This window comes from Diadema antillarum, unplaced genomic scaffold, assembly GCF_040938485.1.
Source record: "Diadema antillarum isolate AM-2024a unplaced genomic scaffold, OU_Dant_1.0 seq00001274_RagTag, whole genome shotgun sequence".
NCBI classification, from domain to species: Eukaryota; Metazoa; Echinodermata; class Echinoidea; order Diadematoida; family Diadematidae; genus Diadema; species Diadema antillarum.
The window spans coordinates 106,858-134,232 of NW_027272055.1; the positions used below are offsets into that span (position 1 = coordinate 106,858).

General features: G+C 39.2%; 1 protein-coding gene across 1 annotated transcript; it reads right to left on the reverse strand.

The window, feature by feature from the left end:
- On the reverse strand, positions 1–26,737 carry LOC139745552 (coiled-coil domain-containing protein 87-like). Its single transcript, XM_071655947.1, has 23 exons — positions 26,675–26,737; positions 26,045–26,117; positions 25,025–25,074; positions 24,179–24,292; positions 23,376–23,447; positions 22,568–22,664; positions 21,913–21,994; positions 21,038–21,188; positions 19,169–19,461; positions 15,132–15,336; positions 13,898–14,062; positions 12,787–12,887; positions 11,238–11,403; positions 9,636–9,752; positions 8,711–8,874; positions 7,861–8,233; positions 6,976–7,082; positions 6,176–6,291; positions 5,360–5,556; positions 2,215–2,364; positions 1,414–1,528; positions 864–1,006; positions 1–177 (listed from the first exon to the last, which is right to left on the reverse strand). The coding sequence occupies exons 1-23, from the start codon at positions 26,735–26,737 to the stop codon at positions 1–3; spliced, it is 3,291 nt and encodes a 1,096-aa protein (XP_071512048.1).
- Between the last annotated feature and the right edge of the window lie 638 nt (positions 26,738–27,375).

Consider the following 27,375-nt stretch of genomic DNA (forward strand, 5'->3'; position numbering starts at 1 on the left):
CTAGAGAGTGGATTGAGAGATGGAAGCGAGGTTGTGAATCGGAGGCAACTCTGTGAGCGGTATCTTCACGTCCTTGATGAGGGCGGAATATTCTAGCGCCCTCTCTCGCCTCTCCTGTTGCAGCCAGTACAGCATCTCTGTGCAGTCGAGTTTCATCTTCTCCAAGTATGTGCGACCCTGTAAACGGAAACAGGAATGCTAGACATGTAATCTGACCACTGTGAAATGACCTAAAGGTTCGAACAAGCAGTTCATCAGTGTCTAGAAAAGAGAGTAAACCAAACATTCCAAGAATAACCCCACAAAAACAACAATATACCATTACAAACAAACAAACAATCAATGAAGTTGACTTCATCTTTTTTGTTGTTGCTACTTTTCTCTCAAAGAACACATACTTTCATTCCTGTCATTCATGAAAAGCACACAAGTCTCCATCACACCTCACAAACACTGCATTTGCTCTTTCTTCACAACTGAAATGACAGTGAGAAAGTATTGATGTGATGAATTTGGACTTCTTGATACACACAGGATCTCTCCTTGTCAAAACACTGCTTCTAGACTGTTTGTATTTACATGTGATGGCAAAATATACCATAAGGGTAGATGATTTTGTTGGTATGCAGGAAATTCATTCCCTCCTTCTGTCTCATTACACCAAATATATCTCCATCCCTTGCACAGGGGAACTTTGTTATAATGAGGACCTAAAACTATGACAATTACTTTCCATCAGGTTTCTCACTATATCAAGGGACAAAAACAAAGTAATATAAATAGCTGGGACATGCAAAATCATCTTGTTGTAAGAGGGTTTTGTTATATCCGACCTCTTTGAAGCAAAGTTCCACTGTACTCACCTGATAAGTGACGGTGTCGCCAAACTTCTTTTCAATATTCTTCACCCGTTTCTTGACCTTGGCATCCACAGTGGCCAGCGATGCATAGATATCACTCCTGTGTTTTGCCTCCTCCAAACGGGCCACTGATGAACCTCTGTAACCTACATAAAATGAGTGACAAACTGCCATATGTAACAATACTGCAGACAATTCCATAATCATGATGTAATTATTACTTTTCTTAAGATTAAAATTTGTGATATAAAAAGTGATTGAATGCTTAGTTTCATATGAAGGGGATATGGACAAGTCTCTAGTCTACTCTTAAAATATATATACATACCTGTTTGGTTTGTTTTTAACAAAAGTAATATCACTACCAATGCATTCACAGTTTTGTCCAACTCAAACATTATCCATAAACAGGGAGACTATTTGTCAGAAAGACTTAAGAGTAAATTTGAGATTGACAACATATTTTTTCCTTTCCAATCACACTAAAGTAAATCAAATTAAAGGCTTGCCTGTTGAAGATATCAGGGGATTGGGGGATGAGAGGGTTACTGACCTTTCTGGAAGAACCTGTCAGGGTCGGATGCGTATCTCTCAAACTCCTCGAGGGAAGCCAGGATGGTTTCCCTCTCCGTGATGGCATTCACCGCCAGCTGCCATGCCTCAATGGCCTGATGAGACAAAGGCATGAAATAGTCAGAGGTTCTAACTTACAAAGAGCAGATCAGCATGCTTTCAAATTACAGCAAGTCAAGAAAGAAATGATGTGGAAGCAATGGAAGGGGAAACAAAAGTAGATATTTGCAAAACCTGGTAAATGTAGGAAGTAATGTGACGGTCAACAGACGATGTCCTTACCTGGCTTGGCAGAACGGACTTACCACTTTAATTACACATATATCATACGATAAGAAGAAGAAGAAATATGACTGTTGTAATATGCACAGGTGCTTGGAATAAAGTTTGGAGCCACAACCTTTTTGCTTCAATAGACCAACACATAATGGTTGTTTTCTTCAGGCTTTCAGAAGTGTCCTTTACCATTTACTTTTAGAAAATGGTAAGGCGGAAAGCTTTCGATGTAAAACTGAGTTCCTTTATAAGAATTACGTGTGTTGAACCTTTATAAGAATTACGTGTGTTGAACCTTTCTGCAAGGTTTTGCGAAGTCCTATCCTTTTCATTCTTGGAAAGGCCAACCGAGTTGACAACTGTAAATTTACACATGGTTATAACCAAACATAAATGCATACCCTAATGCATGGTCACAAAAATTCCGTAGTGACGCTGTTTTGTACAGTGCTTGAGAATGATTTGAATTAGGAAGATGGAGAAGCATCCTTGGGCTAAGACTAACCTCTTCCAAGAGCCTGACATACTCATCAGAGCTGTACTTGATGGCCATGTCCAGACGAAGGTTGTCCGGCATCTGGAGGGAGATCCAGATGTTCTCCAGCCGAGTCTGTGTCGTGATCTTTGGCTTGGCTGCCGACCCAGTATCTGACCTCTGGTAAATGGTGAGATGGGAAGTATTACGTACGGATGTGTTAAGGGTGTAGACCACATTCTGAGTTTCTTTACATCTGACTGACTGGTGTATTTACATCAGAGACCTGTACATTGCATTATCCCTCTTCATTTCTCTCTCGAGTAAGATTCACTCACCAAGGTACATGATTGTTATGTGTTAATAGGTCGTGATCTGAAAAATCATCTGATGATAAGCAGGTCAGTCTAATACAAATGAATTGAATCCCCTCCCAGAATTGTACATATGACATACAATCGTAAGTGATTGAGGTAATCTGTCTGACCTGAGGTAGGTGGGTTGATACTGTACATTTGGCCTCTAAGAAACAATGTCACTGGATCAGCCAATACACGTTTGTTAAATCTTTATGCCAGCTATAAACAAATTGAATTCTTTACCTGTCAATGAGAAATGCTGTACAAAGTACTGTATATGGCAAATATTTTGTGAGGTTTTTATTTTCATGAATTTCGCGAGTCGGGTGCTATTCGCGAAATTAAAGACACGCGAAAATATTGACTCTGATCCCGATGTGAATGTGACGTACGCGTGTACACTTCTCCGTTCAGTACAGGACTCAACAATCGCGAATTCAACCACTTGCGAAATTGTCGGGTATTCCCGAATCGCGAAAATTTTGACTGGCGAAATATATGGTGCATACAGTAAACTTCTTCATTATGTGCAGCACTAAAATTGCTATAAAGTCTTGTAGATGGCTCAAGACACACATGTATCTACTTACGCAGTGTTTAAACATATGGAAAACAAGTGCAATGTAGTAGAGCTGCTTAAATGAGCATACATGTGGTTGGGGGAGCAAGAGTGTTTGTTAAATTTGACATACATACAATTGTATGCAAGGAAGCTTTCTAGCTAATCAGGATGCACAGCTGCAGAATTAACATGACAGGGTGAATGTATGGCTTTTGGCGCTTATAAGGGTTCCCATCCTTTATTAGAGATGGTCATTAGTAGGGGATGTGTGTGGCTTCAGGGATATTTGGCACGTCAAAAGTGGTGTGTTTGTGAGATTCAGCCCTCTAAATTGAGTTCTGGCTTTCCAATTTTAGTCACATGTCAGCGTAACTCACAAACAACTACAGCTTCATTGATCAATTCTGTTCATTTTTAACATGCACATAATCCTCCTTTCTATCTCTCTCTTCATCTATCTACTCAATAAACTCTCTATCCATTCTCTCTTCCCATCTCTTACCTTCAAAGAATTAAATTTGGTATGCACCATTTGACAGATATACATACAAGTCTTTTCTACTTTCTCATACGCAGACCTTGTGAATCACAGCAGTTTTGCAGTCCATTAAGAAAAGGTATCCTTGTTGTGACTCAATGACATAGGATGCTATGAGGACATATGACACAAATACGGAAAGGAAGCTATTGAGTATTATTATAAATTTGACTGAAAATAAGATATTCAAGGATATTGTACATCCACACCCACTTTAATCTGGTAATCAGCCACAAACAAGACTGACATCTGGTTAATGAGTGCCTGCTTAGATCATATCATTTTAGTGTGTACATCAAAATTAATTTGTTTTTCTTTTTTTTTTCATTAAAGATGATAAAAAGTTTTGGTACCTCAAAAGTTTCCTTGAATTTCCTTGTCTTAGTTTGTGTTTCAGGTTAAAGTACCTTTCATATAACTAACACTGTGAGACTTACTTGCCCCAAAGTGCTCTCATGTCTTAGTAATCATGCAATAAACTGCGACCAGCAGCCCCATACGCATAGCGACCAGCAGTCCCATACACATAGCGTAATCGGGCTTCGCATTGTAGCATTCAGGATCATGACAGATTTAGTATTGCAGGATAAATGTTAACTTAAAATCCCAAAAATTCTTCAATTTGAAGACTTACCAATTAAGGTGAAGTATTGAAAACAGGCTTCGGGCAACGTTTGGTTCTGCCTATAGTCCCTTTCTGTTCGAATTGATGACTGAATGTGACTCGGCCGAGAGGACCTTGGGAGAGCTACATACACTGAATACTACAGCCAGTGCATGCGAACACATCACATGCGCACAAATTTCAAAGCCATCAACGGATAAGATGTTTGTGTGCGCATGCGCTGGCCGTTACTAATTCTGTCATGATCCTGAATGCTACAATGCGAAGCCCCATTACGCTATGCGTATGGGGCTGCTGGTCGCAGTTAGCTATGCGTACAATGGGCTGCACGCTGCTGGTCGCAGTCAGTGGTTTCGTACAATATTCATCGACGCTGTACGGCGACGGCTCTGGTACGAAACCATTATTGCATGATTACTAAGACATGAGAGCACTTTTGGGCGAGTAATTCTCACAGACAACGTACTTTAACGTGAAACACAAACCAAGACAAGGAAATTCAGGGAAACTTTTGAGGTACCAAAACTTTTTATTATCTTTAAGAATAGAATGCTTTAAAGTTTAGTCCAAATAACTTGTGGGTAACATTTTAACTTAAGAAAAAAAAAAGAATATAGCACAGCTTGCAAACTTCCAAAAGAACATAAAAATGATCTGATAAAGCAGCCATCTTGTCACTGTTTGTTTGTTTGTTTGTTTGTTTGTTGTTTAATTCGGAAAAGCTAAAAAGCAATGTGATTGCACTAATTTCACGAAGTGTAGCTTTCTCCCAAATACTGTATAAGCCAAATATTTCGCGAATTTCACGAGTCAGGTACTATTCGCAAAATTAAAGACGCGCAAAAATATTGACTCTGATGATCCCGATGCGAATGTGACATACACATGAATTCCTGATTCGCGAAAAATTTATACTCGCGAAATATATGGCGTATACAGTAGATGATGTGGCATGAATGGAACATGGCTAAAAATCTTCTGTGTCAAATCGTAATGATACACAAGATCATTCAGCAAATAGTGAAAACATAATTTTATGAAAGAACCCAGCAAAGGAAAGAGGAAAGGGGATCAAGGGATGTAGAACTCACTGAGGTCATAGATAGACGGCTGGCGGTCCTGAAGGTACCCCTGGACTGCATAAAGGACTGCCGGCCGAGCAGAGGGGAGTTCCCCCCTCGCGGGGAGCCAGTGTTCCGTGAGGCATTGCGGCTGACCCTGGAGTGGGTGCGACGAATCACCCGCTGCATGTTGGTGGTAGACATGCTCTCTGTATCTTCGTCGTCATCTGAGGCAAAAATACAAGAAAAGTGATTAAGAAATGAGATATTGAATTTCTTTCAGGCTAATAACTGGAGCTCTAGTATTTGATTGCTTTCCAAGAATCCACAATCAACCTGGGCTGAAAATAATCTATGTGTAATTACCTCTGCCAAGGGAGGAGGTTGTTTTCATCGGCGTTGATTTGTTTATTTGTTTGTTTGTCTGGGTGCAAAATAACTCAAAAAGTTGTGAACGGATTTAGATGAAACTTACAGGAAAGGTTGAAAATAGCACAAGGAACAGGTGATTAAATTTTGGTAGTAATCCAGGAATTTGTATGGATTTTATGAAGGATTTTCGATATTTTGGCAGGTAGGGCCAATGAACATGGGAGTTCAAGCCGCACATTTTTGGAGATTTGCATACACGCACTAAAGCTAGGGTGAGCCACGCCGCACAGCCTGAAGTTGATGACGTAACAAAAGGCTTCTATATTGAGAAATCGGGGGATTTTCAGCATGCATTATGGAAGAACAAGATCAGTGGTGGAAATGAGCTGCTTGGTGGAGGTCTGTGCTCTCAGAGTGCTTCTCTAGTTTGAAAATAATTTGTTCAAAAAACAGTCATGCACAAAGTTTGCTTACCTTCCAGTTCTGGGTCCTTGCCCAGACCTCCTAGCATGATGCTGCCGACGTTCCACTGACCGGGCACAAACTCGTTCTTCTGCTGGCGCAGTTCGTCCAACTTAGCCTCCCTATCCCTAGATGAAGAGGAATGCAGCAAATGCACATGTGTCAGCAAGAGGTTTCTTTGTTAAAAAGTAGCAGTTTTCCCCACCCATTTCCCTTTCTGTCCCTCACCCACTATTGGTCGGCCCTTCTCACTGCTATGGCATTTTTCAAAATGGAAAAGCAACTAAAATGAAGTAACACCAGTGATTCATCACGTGTTCATCACACAAATTAAACTTATGCACATATTTGAATTGAAATCAGGGATGCTCAGCTGTAATACATCAAAGAGATCTCATCTCTGGCTCATATAACAAGATAACAGCAAAGCAGTTTCATCATAAATATATTGATATCTAGCTTTACAAATCATCATGATCTGCATTAAAAGACATCTATGATGGTTCTTCTTTTCTTGACAAGTGCTTCTGCACTTTCTATAACAGGGTTGTTGTTTTTTTTCTCTCCAATTAAGATACAAAGTTTAATGGCAGTCATGAATACAAAATGACAGCATACAACATAGTGTGGAGATTAGTCCCAGTAAATGATTGAGCTAAGTTTGCTTAAAGCATGCAGCTTAGAATTCTATACACATCTGTATCAATCACATATCTCATTAAAGCTTAGTGAAACACGATGTTGGCAGTTTAGTGAAAGAACTGGGGGGGGGGGGGGGAAGGTGGACAGAGCCAGGTAACGCAGGAACTCACCTCTGCCTCTGAAGCTTGGAGGAGCTGATTTTCTCTTGAGTCTTGTCAGCATCACTCTCAGTGTCACTGTCATAGAAATGGTACACTGCCCCTAGAAAATCTGTCTCCTGCAATTGGGAAGAGAAAACCATGTCTTATGTTTAAACTCCACTACTAGCATTCCTACTCATTGCTAACTACAACCATGGTGGATTAAACATCTGCGTGAAAGTATCACCACATCTTAGAGGTAACGGATAAACAGTACTACCACTCACTATCGCACACAACAATACTGTGACTAGTAAATTGCCATATGGATTTACACAACTTTACACAATAATTGAGAGATATCTTAATGAAATCAACCTATAAATCCAATGTGCAAGGAATAGTAAACTAGCAACAATGCCCAAAAAATTTGATTTTCCCCACTTTCTGAACAATCTCTGCTGCCAGCCATCTTTTAAAGTATTTAAATACACAGTATCAACAAAACATTAGGATATAAAATTTTAATGTTACATGGGGTTGGCCATATCATCTTAATCTAAAGTACAAATGTATTTACTTCATCTGAGAAGGAGAAGTTGACTGTAAATCTTTCAAACCCATGTTGTAACCTGTGATATTGGTCACATAAAAGTCTTTGAATGCTTATACTCCGAAAATTGATTGGCTCCGTATGTGTGTTGCTTGAAAACCGTATCTTACTCATTCAACAATAAAAACTTATCTATACATGGAAACATGTTCTAACAATGACAAATTTCTTCTATAGAGTTCTCACTAAAAAAAAAAAAAAAAAAAAAAAGAATTAAAAAATCTGTAAAGTTTCTTGACTTGTCTCCAGACCTGCTGGCATCATTATGGTTGCCACAAGAGGGCGCTCTGAAAAAAGAATACCTGTGTGGAGATGTACTTGATGTAGTCATCAACGCTGACCGTGCTCTTCCACCACTGGAGCCAAGAGGCGTACGCCCTCGCGTTCCGATCATCCATCATCATGGGTCTCCCGAAGCCACTCTCCGTCATGCCCCCAAAACCCCCTCCTCCTGCCCCTCCCCCTCCTCCTCCTCCTCCTCCTCCTCCACCGAAGCCATCACTAAAGCCGTAGCTGCCACCCCCCATGCCAGTCCCTCCACCGGCCCCGCCCAGAGCCCCGCCCTTGCCCATGCTGAGGTCGCTGATAAAGTTGACGCTGTGCATCAGGCTGTTCTTGTTGACCAGGTGAGGTTTGGCCGGGTTCTGCCTGGCAAATGTGGCATTGAAGATGGGACTGGGGAAAGAGACAAAAATGAGGGGAAAAAATATGCTAAATGACAGACAACAGATACAATGAGTTAGAGTATTCAGCACAGCACTAGCTGAATGGAAACTTACATTTCCCACTGAAAACTCTTTCGTACAGTTTGACATTTTGGTAAGCTATCAAAAAACGCAGATATGCTCAGCCTCCAATCACTACAACGCTTATCCATTATCCCTATTATGTGCATAGGCACTCGGCTATAACTTGACATGCTATTTTACCAGCATTTGGTTTATCTGTCCAAACTCGACCTAACTGTATGACAAACAGCTACTCTCCTGACACCTGTGCCATTTGCTGAAGAAAATATTCTAGCAGACATGCCAATCAGCATATCAAGTATGTACAATCAGGATTAACAAGCTGCTAATACATGCAAAACACTTTATAAAAATAACAAACTACTGCCATGTGTCTCAGGACTATAAGGGACCAATCACTTACCTGTTGCACCACTCATCCCGTTCAATGCCCCAGGGCGCCCCCTGGTTCTGGACCAGCTCCGGGTTGAGGATGCGCTCCTTCTTGCCCCTGTTCAGGGTGGTGGAGGCCAGGAGGGGAGCCTTGTGGAGGGAGTGCTCACCCGCTGCCGTCTCAACAAAGTTATCCTACAGACAGAGAAAATATAAACACACAATGGAGTGTAACATAAGGCAGGGATAGATGGGTAATGATCTCAGAGTTCCACTTGCACATCATCATAATCTCAATCAGGGTGATACATGACAGATGCCATTTATAACTCCACACAATACAAGATACCTTGCATTTAGTTTAGATGATGCACTCCCTCTGCAGTTGACAGAATATTCCAATTTTAACAATACTTTCACCAACACGTTGGTCCACCTAATGCGTAAAAAGCATAATCATCTTATAAAATGTATCTCTGCTCTTCTCAACCATATCTAAAAAATGCAGACATTTGACTGACTAAAACATTTGCATCAATTCACTGAACAGAACATTGTAATGTAATAAGCAGCATACTTGAGTTTTTTCACTGATGATGTACGAGTATAGATGATATTTGTAAGACGTATTATAGTTGTTTCAATGGCTCTTTGTAAAATACACAGCCCTGAAAAGGATGCATTTTCAGAATGCAAGGATTATACAAATTTGAGTTATTACAAATTGTGACTTGGAGAATAGACCAAACACAATTTTGTACTTGCCATGTTCCATTATGTCAGTCTACTGGTAAGAACTCATGGTGTGTATGGACTAGGTGTCTACTAAAAGTTTTGTAATGAACATAATACTCGCTCATTAATGATGTATGACTGACTTTGTTTTTCTTCTTACCACGTACATACATCAATCAGAAGATTAACCTACACTGTAATACAGCATCACTTTTACTTACAGTATCATAAAACAGATGATCAGTGGGTAGTGTCTTGAGAATCTCTTCGTACACTTCCTTGATTTCTTGGCCTCTGAACAGATTTGCATCCAACTTCTTGATAGTGTTACCGTCCACCTGTAAAGAAATTTATGGGAAATCACATACATACTTGATTCTCACTCTATTCTTCCCTACCACTCTCTCTCTGTTCCTTTCTCTACCGTCTCCACTAGTGCAACTTCAACTTCTAGCCCATTACTGTCCCCCACTCTTCACTTTTTGCCCTCCTTACAACCCCCATATCGTCGGGTGCCCGTGCATTGGCCGCTAACGCAATACAATTTGTATTGCGTTAGCGGCCAATGCACGGGCACCCGACGATATGTCGCTTCCCTCTTCAATTCTCCTCTTTCTAGGCTCTTCTGCCAAACAACGATCCGGTTAAGGACTACATACACACGGTGTCACCGCAAATCTTTCTCCCTCATTTACTTCACCATGCAAACCTTCAAACAACACACGTACATGCAGTCAACTCCACGTAAGTCAATCTTGATGGCGCTGAAGAAGATGCATCGCCTTTGGCGATATTTGACTTCTGCATGTACACAGGGATGCATACATCAGGTAATGGATGTAAAAAGGGTCCTTTTTATCTTCAATTGACTTAGCCGATTATTGGACATATTTGACTGTAATTAACTATCTATGCATAATTTTAGAAGAACTGGGGTTCATGGAAGGTTGCATAATTACACAGATTATTTAAGTATTAATGATGTGCAACACAACGACTATAATTACCATCGAAATCATAAACATAAATTTCTTTTGTCTTGGTTATCAGTTCCAATATTTCAGCAACTCTTGGATGTCAAACTTGACATGGTGAAAGAATAAGGGAATGCAAATTTCAAGTAGCTCCATGGAAGAGTAGGGAAATCATATGACTGTTATGTTGAACCCATGGCCTTAATTATGGGCTATCTTCTCTTTCGTGCTGAGAAGCAATCAATTCTGCAGAGTACTCCTAATACCATTGACGTACATATGAAGCCTGTCAAACCCCTCTGACCTCCTCTGCCTTGCCCATGGATTGCGTTTATGTGTCTGTCTGGTTTCTAATTACCTCTATCGAGGCAGGAGCTTATGTTTTCATTGGCATTGGTTTGTTTGTTTGTTTGTCTGTTTGCAAAGTATCTCAAAAAGTTGTGAACGGATTTGAATGAAACTTGCAGGAAAAAATTGATAATGACAAAAGGAGCAGATGATTAAATTGTGGTAGTGATCCAGGACTTTTTATGGATTTTTGAAGGACATTAATTTTATCTCCCGGCAGTTCAGGTCAATGAACTTATTTGTAGTGTATATGAGGTTTGCATACGCACTCTAAAGCGCATGCTCTGCTCTGGCGAGGTGCCACAGAGCTGAAAGCTGGTGATGTACTAACAAAAGGCTTTTATATTGGGAAGTTGGGCTATTTTCAGCATGTGTGCATAATGGGTGGAAATGAGCTGCTTGGTGGGGGTCCGCACTCTAGGAATGCTTTTCTATTTTTCTTTGTTTCTCTATTTCTCTGTATGAAACTCATTGTCCTAGTTGATCAAGACTTCGCCTCACCTCATTGTTGAGTTCGTTGAAGACAGTCTGGTAGAGGTCGAGGGTCACCTCCGTGTTGCTGATCCTCTCGGACACCCTGATGTCCGACGTCCTGACTGTGGCCTTGTTTGGCAGCCTGGTGGTGACCGTCGCTGGCTGCGGGTGGGTGGGCTCTCGGATCTCAACACTGAAAAGTTTGCGAGAATTCCTCATTCAGGTCAGCACAGAAAATTCGGGCACATTTGTTGCGTCACGAGAATGACCACATTAGGACTGTACTAAAGTCTGGTAGGCATGAAGTTACTTAATATTGCAGTGCTTGACAACATCAAACCAGTCTTGTCTACAAACCAACTCAGAGAACAGAGCAACACACAACATTTTTTTGTCATCATTCTGAATAAATGTATCTAAAAATCAGAATTTATGCTTCTTGTGAAAGTTTATTATGCTCATTGGAAAGTATTTACATACACAACCATCAAATTTTGAACCAGTTCAATCGTCTTTTTGATAGTGTAACGTACCCTTGATGAATAATTTGCCCTTGAGTTTGTTCTGCTCAACCTTAAAATGTCTTCAAGATTCCTGTACCACTGAAGTGTAACAATGTTTACAAGGAAATGCAAACAAAAGGAAACTGGCCAGAGATATATAAGATATGAATGAAAAATGAACAAAGAGAATGGGATTCTATCAGGATGAAATCCCATTGTCTTTGCTCATTTTTCAATGTTTACAAGTGATACATGTGACCACAATCAATCAGCTACAAGCCCCTATCAGTATCACCGATGATTGTTGCAGCTGGTTAAATACGAAAATAAATCACGTTTCACTTTGAAACAAGGCCAAAAGACATGAGATGAGTGCAAAGCACCAGGCCATGGTATACATGTGTATGTACTGTATACGCCATATATTTCACTGGGTTTTCATTTCCTGAATTTTGCAAGTCGGGTGCTCTTCGCAAATTTAACAACACTAAAAAATATTAACACTTATCCCAACATATATGTGTCATGCACACATACTTTTCTCCATTCGTTACTGTACTCAACAATCGTGAATTTAACCACTCACAAAATTGTCTGGGAGCCCCATTCACAAACAAGAAAAGCACTCGGAGAATGCAGACCTCTACCAAGCAACTCCTTTTAGATTTCCATACACAAATGCTGAAAATTGCCCAATTTCCCAAAACAGAAGCCTTTTGTTTACATCATCAGCTTCCTTCATGCTGCGCAGCGCCTTGGCGAGCAGAGCACACACTTTAGTGTGCATATGGAAACCTCAAATATGCGCAGCTTGAACTTCCAAGTTCATTAACCCTATCTGCCAAAAGATTTTTAAAAATCCTTCAAAAATCCACACAAATTCCTGGATAACTACCAAAATCTAATCATCTGTTCCTTGTGCTTTTCCTGCAAGTTTCACTCAAATCCCTGCACGACTTTTTGAGCTATATTGCAAACAGACAAACAAAGAAAAATGAAAACATAACCTCCTTCCTTGGCGGAGGTAATAACTTGCTAAATATATGGTGTATACAGTATTTGTCAAGACTCACACATCCTCCTCCTCTTTCCTCTTTGCCTCTCCCTCAGCTATCCTCTGTAGTCTCCTCATCTCAGCCCTTCTGTTGTCTTGTCTCTCGTTGTGATCCACAGCCTGCAGTGAAAAGAATTGCAAATATATTACACTGCACTCCATAGAGCATTGGGCAAAGAAGACTAGCATTGCTTTCCCATCTTTGATATCACACCAGAACCAATTTCAGTGCAAAGGAGTCACTGGTACAGTAACGTCACTGTGACAACTGATTTCAACCTGTGCATAGAAAGCACAAAGAACACATACACTTCTACACATGCATGCGTTGCCCATTAGATATAAAATATGAAACCTACATTTGCATACCTGTACACACACACACTCAGATACCATCCAAAGCCAATATGTCTAAATTTCAGTATCTTTTTCTTCTGTCCACTGTATGTACCCTTACATCTTCCCACTGTAAGTTAGCTTTCTATGTGACTCCAATACTGACTTTACATGTACTTGAATTTTGACATGACCTTTCCGCATACAGCATGTGCTCTTAAATTCCTACAGTAGAGTACCGAAGTGTGACATCATAGCCATTCATTGCCATGGAAACTGGATTTAAACAACCTCACGTAACCCAAATATCTCTGAACATAACCACTGCTAACAATGCTCATACCCAGTTCCAACCCACTGCCAAAAGCCTTGCATAAGGATACGGTATCTTGTTTGGGATCCGCATCAAGATAGAACAAAAGACTGTAACATCACTACTTCTTGTCTATTCATGGAAGAGAAGGAGAAAGGGAAGAGCAACATCATAATGGAAGAAAAAACAACCCGAAAACAATATCTCCGGCATCCTTTGGGCAGAGGCATAAAAAAGTAGTAGAAGGAACAGAAAAGGAACTAGCAGAAGAAAATAAAGAAGTAGACATTGAAACAGAAAAGTAACCAGAAGAAAAAGAAAAAGAAGTAGATATAGAATAGGAACTAGAAAAAAAGAAAACAAAGAAGTAGAAGAAGAGAAAGGGACTTACAAAAACATAGAAAAAGAAGATGATGATAATGAAAACAATAATAACAATGAAGATGAGAATGATGATAATGATGGTGATGACTCTGCATACCTGCAGTAAAGGAGGAAGGTCTTCCTCCTCTGGAAGAGCCTCCTTCTTCCGCTCCGTCTTGGCTGACCGGTAGGTGGACAGCCTCTCCAGGTCTTGCTTGATGAGGTAACCAGAGTCCGGCCTGCCTGCTGTCGGCGGAGGTCTGACTGATGAAGCAGCCGTGGGCTTGGATTTGGTCTGCACAGCATTGTGGGGTCAATCAAATTAAACATGATAAAATCATGAGTTAACCACTGTCAGTTTGCAAGGGAACGTTTATATATGAACATGTTCAACAAACCGGCAAGATAGGTTTTGATTGAGGCTACCACTATTGGCATATCTGAGTGAAACATCGTTTGTTGGCTTTGTTTCATGAACATTATGTGTATTTTAAGGTGTAGATAATTCATAGTTTATTTTATCTTCATGCATTATGTATAACATAATGATGGATCATACCTGACAACTGATATTTTACGTGAATAAGAATTTGAAAAAAAAAAGAGATATTGCTGTGAAATGACTTGTAAATTTTTTGCAAGTTCTGTCATAAATTACACTAAGCCCAAAATGCCTAATTACAAACACAATTATTCAAAAGATGAAGCAGTAGTGACCTGTCCCCAATGAAATTTATCATCTATTATAAGTTCTGAGGAATAGACATCTATCTACATCAATCTCACTGCAATCCAATAAACTATCAATAGAGTGTTTGAATTAGACTCAATCAATATTGGAAACCATTTATCACTCTGTAGTGATGTATTCCAGGCATGCAAACATTCACACATCAAGATCAATAAGGGTCACAAAGCAATGAGGGAGATATTTGTGTGTTACATCCATCTAAACTGGTAAGAATAATCTTTAAATTAGCGAGGCTTTGATATTCTCTTGTCAGAAAAGGAAAGAGATATAAATGTAGTCTCCCTGTCTCAAATGGCCATTAAGAAGAGACAAAACAGGTGGCCCTTATAGACAGTTGGTAACAGTAAACAGGGTCTTCAACATGGCTTTTCTCCGGGGGGGGGGGGGGGGGGGGGGGGATTTTTTACTGGCCGTATGAGGTACATGCAGCTGGTCACTATAGACAGGTGATCACTAGGGCAGGTTTGACTGTATTAAAGTTTTCAGGGAACCTCCAACACAATCAAGGAGACTTGGCAGCTCTGTGTAATCAATCCTCCAATTAATGCTCGATTTGATGCTTTGTCTATTTTATTGTCATTGTAAGTCAGTACAGCATCACCCCCACCTCTTCTTCCTCTTCCTCTGCCTGGTCTGGGTCCTCCAGGTTGTACTTCTGCCTATGTCTGGTGGCGCTTTTTGGCCTTCCCTCGTCCGATGGGGGCTCGAAGCCCACCTCCTCCCAGATGGACTCGTACGGATGGAACTCGGGCAGAGACTTGGAGCGAGGCAGCCTGAACTCTCCTGTATCTGACTCTAACATTTTCCTGCAAAAAGATAATGATAACATGAAGAATGACAAGTTGATGAACAAAACTTTAGAGAGATAAAAAGAAAATAAGCCTCAATGACATCAGTATGAAGTTGTACTTCTTATGAAATTCCAGGGGTAGGAAAAGGCAAAGTGTTATCCATTTTATGATGTCATTTCATTTCTTTATTTGTCCAAATTATGTATAAAAACATTTACTGTGTCATCTGTGTAGGTTTTAATTAATTTAAAAGAGCAATTAAGTTTTCTTCAGGAAGAGCTAAGATAGGGATTTTATGATTGTTCTTTACTCTTTGGTACTACAGAAAGTGTCACACGAATTCTTTTTACAGAAATTGTTTCTTGAAATAATGTTCACTGCATGATACTAGAAGAAGGAAGCAGGAAAAACTAGAAATGTCACTATGGCGATTGGTATGCCTCCGCCATAATGCATGGTTCTCCAAAAAGGCCTATAGCACAATGTCTTGACAATGTGTGATGACAGTTTCACATAACTGGCAAATTATTAAAAATGACAGGTTTGTCACAAATGCATTGAATGTTCACTTTCCTTGAACTAGGTTTATTTGGATGAATGGCTATACTGTCTAATAAGAGTGCAGGTATTTAGGGATTTGTACCCAACTTTTGACCCTTTTATAAGTTTAAAGAAGAAGTGAAATTTAGCACTTTCTCTTGACCTTTGACCTTTTGGCCTTTGACCTTTAGACAAGAAACTTCCAAGAGAATCTGTATTGGGTAATACATGCATACACTAAGTTTCAAGTAAAATTCTACAGGCATTGCATAAAGTAGATGAGAGGGAAATAATGACAATTTGATGAGTTGACCTCGACCTTTGACCCCCTAACCTTTGACCCATGACCTATAAATACCCTAAATGATCACTGTCAGTCATTACATGCATATATATTAAGTTCCATGAAGATATATCTTGAAATATTTGTGAGAAATGGAGAAAAAAGTTAAATTTTAAAGGGTGTGTACAGTTCTGGTCGAGGTGAAGATTTAGCTTTTCACGTTTTGTAAGATATTCAGAAACCACTCTATGAGATGTCAAAGAGCATGCAGTTCTAAGGGGTATCAAAAGTTTATTCGATGAAAATCAGTTTTGAAATGGCTGAGATATCCAAAAACATGCAAGGTGAAACAAAGAGATACTACTAAAGTTGGGGCATGTTGCCTTTTATTATTAGCACTTTTTTGGATATCTCAGCCATTTGAAAACCAATTTTCATCAAATAAACGTTGGATCCTTCTTAGAATTACATGCTCTTTCATATTTCATAAAAGGCTTTTCATTATCTCACTTAGGAATGTTCAAAACATGAATCCTTACCTCAACCAGTACTGTCCCGTCCCTTTAACATTTTCACTTGACCCTTGACCTTTGACCCTGTGACCCTAAAATCCAAACAAAGTATTATCCCCCCAGGATATACCTCATACCAAGTTTGATGTAAAACCACCACACAGTTCTTGAGATATCGACAAAAACAAAACGGGACGGACGTACGTACATACGGACGGACGGACGACCCGAAAACATAATGTCTCCGGCCACTTCGTTGGCGGAGGCATAAAAAAAATCAGGTGATTTAATGAAAACAAAATAGAACTTCCATAATGACCCAGCAAGTCACTTAAGTATAACTGCAAAAAAAAACTAGATATATCGCTACGGCGACTGATATGCCTCCGCCATAATGCATGGTTCTCCTAATAGGTCTATAGTACAATGTCTTGACAATGTGTGATGACAGTTTCACACAATTGGCAAAATATTAAAATGACAGGTTTGACACAAATGTGCTGAATGTTCACTTTCCTAGAACTAGGTGCAATTGGATGAATGATTAAAATGTCAGAGTGCAGGTATTTGGGGAACTGATGATTTTTACTTGACTTTTGACCCTTTTATAAGTTTATGCATTGAGTAATTTTTCAAGGTATTGAGAAAAAGTATAATTTCAGTATCAAATGGGAAAATAGCATTATCTAAACCTGGCCTTTGACCTTTGACCTCACAGTTCCAAAGAGAATCACTGTTAGGTTGAACATGCATAAATATGTAAGTTTCATGATGATACCTTGAGTTACTTTTGAGATATGGAGGAAAAAGTGCAATTCAGCACTTTCACTTGACCTTTGACCTTTTGACCTTTGACCTTTTGGCAAGAAACTTCCCACAGAATATATATTGGGTAATACATGTATACATCAAGTTAAAAAAAAAACCTTCATTCATTGCATAAATATAAGGAAAGTAGTGATATTTTGAGGAGTTGACCTTGACCTTTGACCCCCTGACCTTTGACCCATGACCCCCAACTTCCCTAGATAATCACTGCCCATCGGTACAAGCATATATACTAAGTTCTATGAAGATACCTTGAACCATTTGCGAGATATGGAGAAAAACATGAAATTTCAATATTTTTTTTCACAAAATAACCTGTGACCTTTGACCTTTGACCCTGTGACCCTAAAATCCACACAAAGTATTATCCCCCAAGGATATACCCTCATACCAAGTTTGATGTAAAACCACCACACGGTTCTTGAGATATCGACAAAAACAAAACGGGACGGACGGACGGACGGACGACCCGAAAACATAATGCCTCCGGCCACTTCGTTGCGGAGGCATAAAAAGTGGTCTGACTTCCACAGTTATGGGAAAGAGTTGCAGATAATTGATGTATAAAGTAGAATTCTCCATGCTTCACATCAAAATTCATTCATTTTAAAAGAATAGAAAAAACTAGACATATCGCTACGGCTACTGATATGCCTCCGCCATAATGCATGGTTCTCCTAATAGGTCTATAGTACAATGTCTTGACAATGTGTGATGACAGTTTCACACAATTGGCAAAATATTAAAAGGGCAGGTTTGACACAAATGTGCTGAATGTTCACTTTCCTAGAACTAGGTTCAATTGGATGAATGATTAAAATGTCAGAGTGCAGGTATTTGGGGAACTGATGATTTTTACTTGACTTTTGACCCTTTTATAAGTTTATGCATTGAGTAATTTTTCAAGGTATTGAGAAAAAGTATAATTTCAGTATCAAATGGGAAAATAGCATTATCTAAACCTGGCCTTTGACCTTTGACCTCACAGTTCCAAAGAGAATCACTGTTAGGTTGAACATGCATAAATATGTAAGTTTCATGATGATACCTGGAGTTACTTTTGAGATATGGAGGAAAAAGTGCAATTTAGCACTTTCACTTGACCTTTGACCTTTTGACCTTTGACCTTTTGGCAAGAAACTTCCCCAAAAATATATATTGGGTAATACATGCCATACATCAAGTTTTTAAAAAAAAAACCTTCAGGCATATTGCATTCTAAGGAAAGTAGTGATATTTTGAGGAGTTGACCTTGACCTTTGACCCCTGACCTTTGACCCACGACCCCAACTTCCCTAGATAATCACTGCCCATCAGTACAAGCATATATACTAAGTTCCATGAAGATACCTTGAACCATTTGCGAGATATGGAGAAAAACATGAAATTTCAAATTTTTTTCACAAAATAACCTGTGACCTTTGACCTTTGACCCTGTGACCCTAAAATCCACACAAAGTATTATCCCCCAAGGATATACCCTCATACCAAATTTGATGTAAAACCACCACACGGTTCTTGAGATATCGACAAAAACAAAACGGGACGGACGGACGTACGGACGGACGTACGGACGTACGGACGGACGGACGGACGGACGGACGACCCGAAAACATAATGCCTCCGGCCACTTCGTTGCGGAGGCATAAAAATACACAAACAAATGAAAAGTAAAGGGACTCACTGTGAAAGGTCTTCACTTTTTGTGACCTCAACAGATGCAGCGGGCAGCTTCTCTTCCGTCTTCTCAGCCTTCCTTTCTTCCTCCTCCTCCTCATCGTCTTCATCCTCCTCCTCGGCTTCTCTCTCCTCCTCCATGGGTGATGCCATCATGCCCCTCTCCATGGTCTGGAGGTCTGGTAGGAAATCCATCACCTTGGCTGTGTGGAGGGCCGGGAACTGGGACGTCATATCACGGATCTGCTGCTCCACAGTGGGCCGGTGGTGCTTCCTCCGCTTGGGCCGACTGGTCTCAATCTGAGATGGAGAGATGGATCATGGATGATATTTCCAAATGATGCAACTTTGGCATACATACAGTTGAACCTCTCTTATCCGGCCTCCCTTTATCCGGACCTCTCTATTATACAAACGCAATCTCGCTGTGATTTTTTTTTAAATAATGGGGATTCCCAACTCCTTGAGAACTCCTACACAAACACACATGAATTACATATTAATTCCAACATGATTAACATACATTACATCAAATTTCCTTCCAAATTGCTTACCTTCAGACATTTTAACACACCCAAGCATCCCCAAATCATCGCAAGAACATGGACAGATTATGCGCTCGAGTCCTCTCATATCGCATTGCCACATATAGGTCCATACACAGCCGTCGATATGACTAGATAGACATGCATTGTTTTGAGTCATTGGCTGAGCAACGAATGACATTGAACACTCAAAAATTGTTCACACAGAGTACACACACAAAGAGAGAGAGGGAGACCATCTAACAATGGCGACCTACAGTCGACTTTGCCGAGCCGTGATGATCGAATTTTGAAGCGTAGTTTCGTCGACTCGTACTGTTTATTTTCAAGATCTACTTGATACATTTCTTAATAATTATTTAGGTAAATCATCCCAAGAATTTATAAAAGAAAATGATTTCATTCTTGGAAACACGAACCTCTATTTTGGGGTCTGTTACTGAGTGTAACAATGAAAAGGTTGCAGTATACACATTACTACATGTGGTACTACAATGGGCTACATCAGTACATGTGTAGTACATGTATAAACACTGAATCTCCCGTATCCGGCCAAATCCCTTATCCGGATGAGCCCCGGTCCCGACTTGTCCGGATACGAGAGGTTCAACTGTAGTAGTATTTTTTTTTCCCATGACATGTCTGCATCATTGTTGTCATTCTATCACACAAATAATAATCATATACATGTATTACTGGACGATATCCATTATCCATGACTTTCTACTTCACTCATGTACCTTGAGTGTATGATGTCTGCCATATAGACAAAAATATCACAGTGTACAACTTCTGATTTACTCATTGCTTCAATTTTCATGCACCTTGAGCATTCTATGAAACAGAGTGGAAATGGCAAATCATGGATACATATTATGACTTATAATAATTAATGATTAATGATGATTGAAATATAACTTGCCTTTGATACTGGAGGCTAACAAATTATGAATAAGGCCAAGAGAGAATGAAAGAGAGGTAAGGCATTGGACTTTTTTTTCAAACATCATTGTGTAACTGCCATGAACTGGCTTCAGCTGAGTGGTGGTGCTACTGTCAAGTAAGCATCCCAGACTAGTTCCTTCTTTTTCACTTGGTGTTCATAATAATACAGGTCGCACATACAATCTTATTCAAAGACAGTTAAGAGCAAAAAGATAACTTCTGTAAATATTATGATTATCATCATCATTTTCATCTTAATCATGAGCATTATCATTATCAGCATCCTTATCACTACCATTATAATCATCAGAACCAGCAAAATGTTTGTACATCCACTTATTGTTGAGATGGTAAGAGAGATATATGTGGCATTCATGTCATCTTACCAGTTTCTGGTAGGAAAGGGGAACCTTGTCCTCCTTGGACTGCCTGGAAGGGGGTCTGGGGGAGGCCCTGATGGGGTGGCTGTCCTCCGACTCCGGGTAATCCCCCCTGATGTCTGCCACGATGTGACGACGGATGGCAAGAATGTTCAGACTGTGGATGGAGGGGGGGGGGGGGATGCCGGATGAGGAGGATAAAGAGATGGAGAGAGAAAGAGGGAGCGAATGAGAGGGAGGGGAGAGGAGGAGAGAGGGGAAAAGAAGGGAGAAAGGATGAGATGGAGAAGAGAGGGTGACAGATACACATTAGGAAGAAGGGAGAGATAGAAGATATGACAAAAGAAAAGAAAAGATTAAAATCCTTCTAGATTGCCCAATTAAGTGGTATGCATTAAGTTGTTCAATCTGATCAAACATGGCTGTATGTCAGTTAGTGATGCTCTCATACCAATGGCACATATAGTAGCATCCCTCATGGAGCAAGCTGCCCAACAAAGCAACATGAGTATAAACAAAAACACCCTGGCACTAACTATACATTCTTTACACTAAGTTCTAAACAGATTTTGCAAGAACTTACAGCACAGCACTACATCAAACAGTCATGCATTCAACTCATTACCTCAAAACCATTAATTTCAGACACTACTTCCATCCCAATCTGCAGTCCCTCCCCCCCCCCCAAAAAAAAAAAATGCTATTGAAGCTGATACTTCATAAGTAACTACTCAATGGATATTGGTGTTAAAGAAAATCTCTTAACTATCACTCAACAAAATTGAAACTATCAGTGCTGAGTCTATGGCTTTTACGGAAACAGTTTGGCAAACAAACATCAAGAATTACAAAGCAAATGAAGAGAAAGGGTCAGAACTTACAATTTGTTGGCATCCAGCGAGACCTGTGCCTTCAGTCTACTCATGTTGGCAATTCCACTGAACACGTTTTTGTCATGTAGCACTGTACAAAATGAAAAAGAAAACAAAAGCAATGAAATCATATCATGTTACACTAATATTGTGTCCATACAGGCAAATCAAAACATTAGCCAGACAAAATACTTTGTCAATAGTACTTTTACAGCTGTACATTTTTTGACATGTGTGTTGTATCTAACTTGTATATTTCATAACATCTAATCAGCAATTGCAAGACAAAACAAGTAGTACTTTGTGTTGGGTGGTTAGAATAATATATAAATTTGTGTGGTGAAAATATGTTGCAAATTCGGTGATTTATTTTCCTCTTTCAACTCTGTATCTAGTGAAGCAGATATTATGTTTTGCAATATCAAGATTTAAATATGAATGCCTAGTATTTAAAATTTTAACAAGGGTGCCAACCTTGTATACAGCATTTCAGTATTCTGAGGGCTAAAAAGGCATATTTTGGTGAAAATCACATTTTTACCTCTCTTGCAATGAACGAGTGCAGTAATACAAGTTAGATAAAAGAGCATTTTCCATGAAACCTACAAAATAGTGCAAAAAAAAGAAGAAAAGTAACAGCTGGCATATATATCAGTTTACTCACTTCTTGCTTTTTCCACATAATGCTGAAAGAGCTGCTGACAGACTGTGACAATGTGAACAGTAATTCTCCGCTGTAACTCCTTGTTTTCTTCAAAAGTCTGTACAAAATATATCAAGTGATAGATCAATGGTAATCATTTGATATCAGCACAAACATAACGTACATGGGGTGACAACCTCATATCTCAACGGGCATATTCAAAGACCGTATAACTCAAGTATGAATATCTAAAATACTGATTTGAGTTTTTGAATGTTCTAATTACTGATGTAATATAAAACAAATGTTTTGACATTATTTGACATAAGCATTGATGTTATTTTGTGAAAATGTTGCAAACTTAAAAGTTTGGTGGGTTTTTTTTTGTATGTGTGTGTGCACCTGAAAATTCATGATTTTGAGATACGAGGTCTTGTTACCTAGGGGACAATTTACCTAGGGGACAATTTACCATAACCACGTAGGACAATTACGAACATTCAAATTCTTTACAGCAGTCAAGAATTGGTATTCATAGAGGAATCTCACTTTAAAATGACCTTCTTAAAAGAAATGAAGCCACAGCAAAATTAATCACAGAATATTTCTTATCTGATGATCCAGGACCAAGACACACAGAGCAAAGGCAACATCAGAAATGAACAATAATGGTCAATGAGAAAAGTAGGGCAGTCACGATCTACGGAATGGAAAAAAATATTTCTTGCCTGGAATATTCGAAGAGTTCTCTGACTACATGTACATGTATATGAAACATCTGGCTACATTATTATCAGTGATATATAATTGGGAACAAGACAATTCTCACCAAGAAAGGGTCGTCCACCTGCCTTCTGATGTCGGGCCAGATGGAGTTGACTTCTCCCATGATCACACCAGCCTAGTAGATTGATAGGGTGAGTAAACAACAAATATAGAGATTCATATGAATGTTGATAATAGAAAAATGTAAATGCAAAATAAATGTCCCCAAACAACAGTTTATTATGCCCTTGTAAGGACAATGCTATTCAGAATCTTCAAATATTGAAAAAGACATGGGAAAGGGATGCAGACAGCAAACAATCATTGTTTTATATCATATTGCCTTCCACTTCATGAAGGGCTTGGTATACAGCCTAGGTGACCTGGAAGACTGTGGAAATTTGGGATTACACCGCAGTCACAGTTGTTTTTTTTTTCAACCTCCGCCAAGGAGGTTGCAATGTTTTTGCCGACATCGTTTGTTTGCTTGTTTGTCAAAGTGTATGCAAAATATCTCAACATATTGTGAACGGATTTGGACGAAACTTGCAGGAAAGGTTGAGAATGACTAAAGGAACAGATGATTAAATTTTGTGAGTAATCTGCAAATGTTTATATTTTATGAAGGATTTTTAATACTTTGGCAGGTAGAGTCAATGAACTCGGGAGTTCAAGCTGTGCATTTTTTGAGGTTTGGCACCACGTAGCTGGAAGCTGATGACGTAAACAAAAGGCTTTTATTTTGGGAAATTGGGTAATTGTATTTTCAGCATGCTTGTATGAGTGGAAATGAGCTGCTTAGCAGGGGTCTGCCCTCTCTGAGTGATTTTCTAGTTTGAAAGATAAAAACTTGAGCATCATCTTTACCAGCATTTGTTGTTCCTCTGTGGTCAGATGAGTGTACTCTGGATCAGCTGCAATCCGCCGCCGGATCAACTTGGCTAGCTGAGAAAAGGTGGTGGGCGGAGCCTTGATGCTCTCCTGCAAAGATGAAGGGGGGGTTAGAGAAATCACACATTTATGAATCATAGTACCAAAGAAATTCGCTCACTAGAGTGTTGTGGTGGATATAATGATAGAGAGCACACAGAGCACTTCTGTACGATACTGATTAAAGGTAGAATGTCCACAGTTTTGATTCATTTATGCCTTCCAACTACTAGAGTGGAAATTTTGTGAGAGTAATTCTTCGCACTCAGTCAGTTAAGATGAATTTTGCAGGTTTTTAATTTCGTGGATGCTCACAACATTTGAGCTAGCATTTCAAACAGCTTACCCCTGCCACAGCAGTTAAGAGCTTTGGCAGCACATACTCATGTAACTGGTCTGCCTTAGGACAACAAATTCACTAATGTTACATAACTACAAATCTGAAGACAACTGCATATCACATAGCAGTTATACTACAACAATGGTCTACTCCATGCATTGAAATCAAAGATATAAAATAGTATTTCATATAACAAGCAATACACTCATGTGCTTTTATTTACATGCTAGTTTCATGTTGCTGAAAAAGTGTGACAATTCCCCTTTTACTGCATTTCGATATGACATGAAACTTTAAAAAAAATGTCCCTTTGTGTATCAGGGGCACAGAACAGAATATAACTTTAATAGCTTTATATAAGTTCTTCACAGTGATGAATGTGGATGCAGAGCTTTTCTGACAGAGGAATACATAGCTCTGAAGACTGAAATAAGATGACTTACATCAATTGGAGTAACTGGCCTCTCCACTTCAAGATCAACCTTCTCTGAAGCTGAATTTGAGATAAAGATGGTGACATTGAGGCATTGACAAGTCAAATTTACAACAGAGGAAACACATCTGTACAGAGAGAACTCATTTCACAAACAAAAACAAACAAACAAACAAACAAACAAGCAAACAAAGATGGACTGACTGGAGCTCTTCTACAATCAAAGGTATCTGTGCAAGCAAAGAGTCATATGTTGGCTTGATTTGCTACATAAAGCTATTGATTTATTTGAGAGGTGTACTTTTATTACACAAAAGAAAAAAAAACACAATTATTTACACATCTTTTCAAACACGTACCCCCAGTTAAGCATTAGAAATATCAAATATATAATGTTTCGTATTGAAAAATTATGGAAAACATTCTTTGCATGCTTATAATCATAAATAGCTTTGACAACAGTCCCTAACTCTAATACTTGGGTTTGGTTTTTTTTTCACGACATAGATTTGTGGAAGTATGAAACCATGAAAAGGTTGGGACTACACAACACCTGAAACCATGGAGAGAAAGACGAAACAACTAAACAAATTGTAAAGAAAATTATGGCACGTTGTTCCAAATAAAGATACTCCTGGTTTTTTTTTCTTTTACAATCTAACATAATTTCAACATTACATGGTGAATCATCTACCCATCAAATTTCTCTGTATAAAAAGTGTTCATACACATAAAAGATTTGATCTATTGAGTAAAAAAAAAAACAGGAGAAGAATACACACACTATTAATATCCATCAACTGTATCATTACATTTCCTCTTACTTATTGCAAAACACAACATTGTTTTTTCTTCCAATATCTATATCTGCAACTAAAGACTGGAACCATCTGTAAATCAATTATAACATTAAAGTTAAGCCATTGAGGACGAGTCAGGAGTACACTCTGGCAAGAGTCTATGGGAAATGCGTGTTGTAGCAAAATCAGCCCATCCTCAACGGTTTAAATCAAATCTACAGCAATGTCACCTTCTTCATCAAACTTTGGTGCAAACAGTGTGAGGGGTCCAAGTATTTCTTCATATCGCTTTTGGAGCTCCCGCTGAAAAGTGAAAGAAAAACAAGAATAGTATCAATTTCATTTTCATCTTTATATCACACGGTCCACCGTCAAAACGGGACAGTAAACGTTCTCATACTGCACAATGACATACAAATTGGGATAATTCTGTTAGTAACAGGTACATCAAATCACCATGTAGCTAGGAAACATTCATGTCATCATCTGTGGTAAAATGTACTACTAATGACAACAATATCTGTCATGCGCAAACATTGTCACTGCAGAGTTTGACACTTACTAGTAGCTTGATGCAATTTTTCAGTATCTTGTAGTGTTACTACATTATATAATGTTCTATCACCCTCCACTAATAAAATGTACAAGCATGGGATGACACAGCCACTTTAACTCTATAGAACTAGTCACTTGTATGGACTGGATCCTGGAATATAGGTGGGGTGACAAATAGACAGGTAAAAGATGATACAGCAGAGGGGAAACTGACAACAAAATGTATTTCCAGAAACATTATGATCACATACAAGAAACTCATTCTAGGTATTTAAAGGGTAAAAAGGAAGAAATTTTAAACTTACAGATCCAAAGGATATTTTCTCCATGGGGTAGATTGTGTGCTGCTTGGAAGCATTGCTAGCCATCCTCATGTGGGTACCCGCCATCTTTAAAGTTGTGTCTGGTTCTGGTTGTCTGAGACCTTATCACACTAGCACAGACTTGGAGCACAACTCACTCATACTCAAGTAGAGACCATTGTTTTCCTTAACTTTAAGGCATTCTGTGGATCGAAAACAGCCGACAGTTAGAAGGGTGAATGGGAACAAAATACATGTACATGTAGAACCGAATAGATGGAGAACTTTAGTAAGAATCCGTTTCCCCATCTACAACAAAATGTTGAAGACTTAATCAGCATTGCTGTAGAGTGGTGTCTGGTCTAACCGCTACCTCACTTTTTTAGTAACATCTTTCTTGTCTTAGATTCTACTTTCTGAATGACAAAGCACTGAGGATAAAATCAGTGATGTGATATCTTGCACAATAGACAAAAGAGTGCATATGAGTTTTGGCACTAGTGTACGAATGTGAAATCAGGGGCCCGTTTCATAAAGCTTGTCCACAAGTTGTCATAGATGATGTGACAAGCTACTGAAATCCTGCGCGTAGCGCGGGCGGGTTAAGCAAAAACTTGTGCTCACGTGGATCCTTACGAATGGGACTAAATAATGCTCACTCGCTCTCACTCCTCCCTCGGGAAATGCCGTTGGTACATCAGATT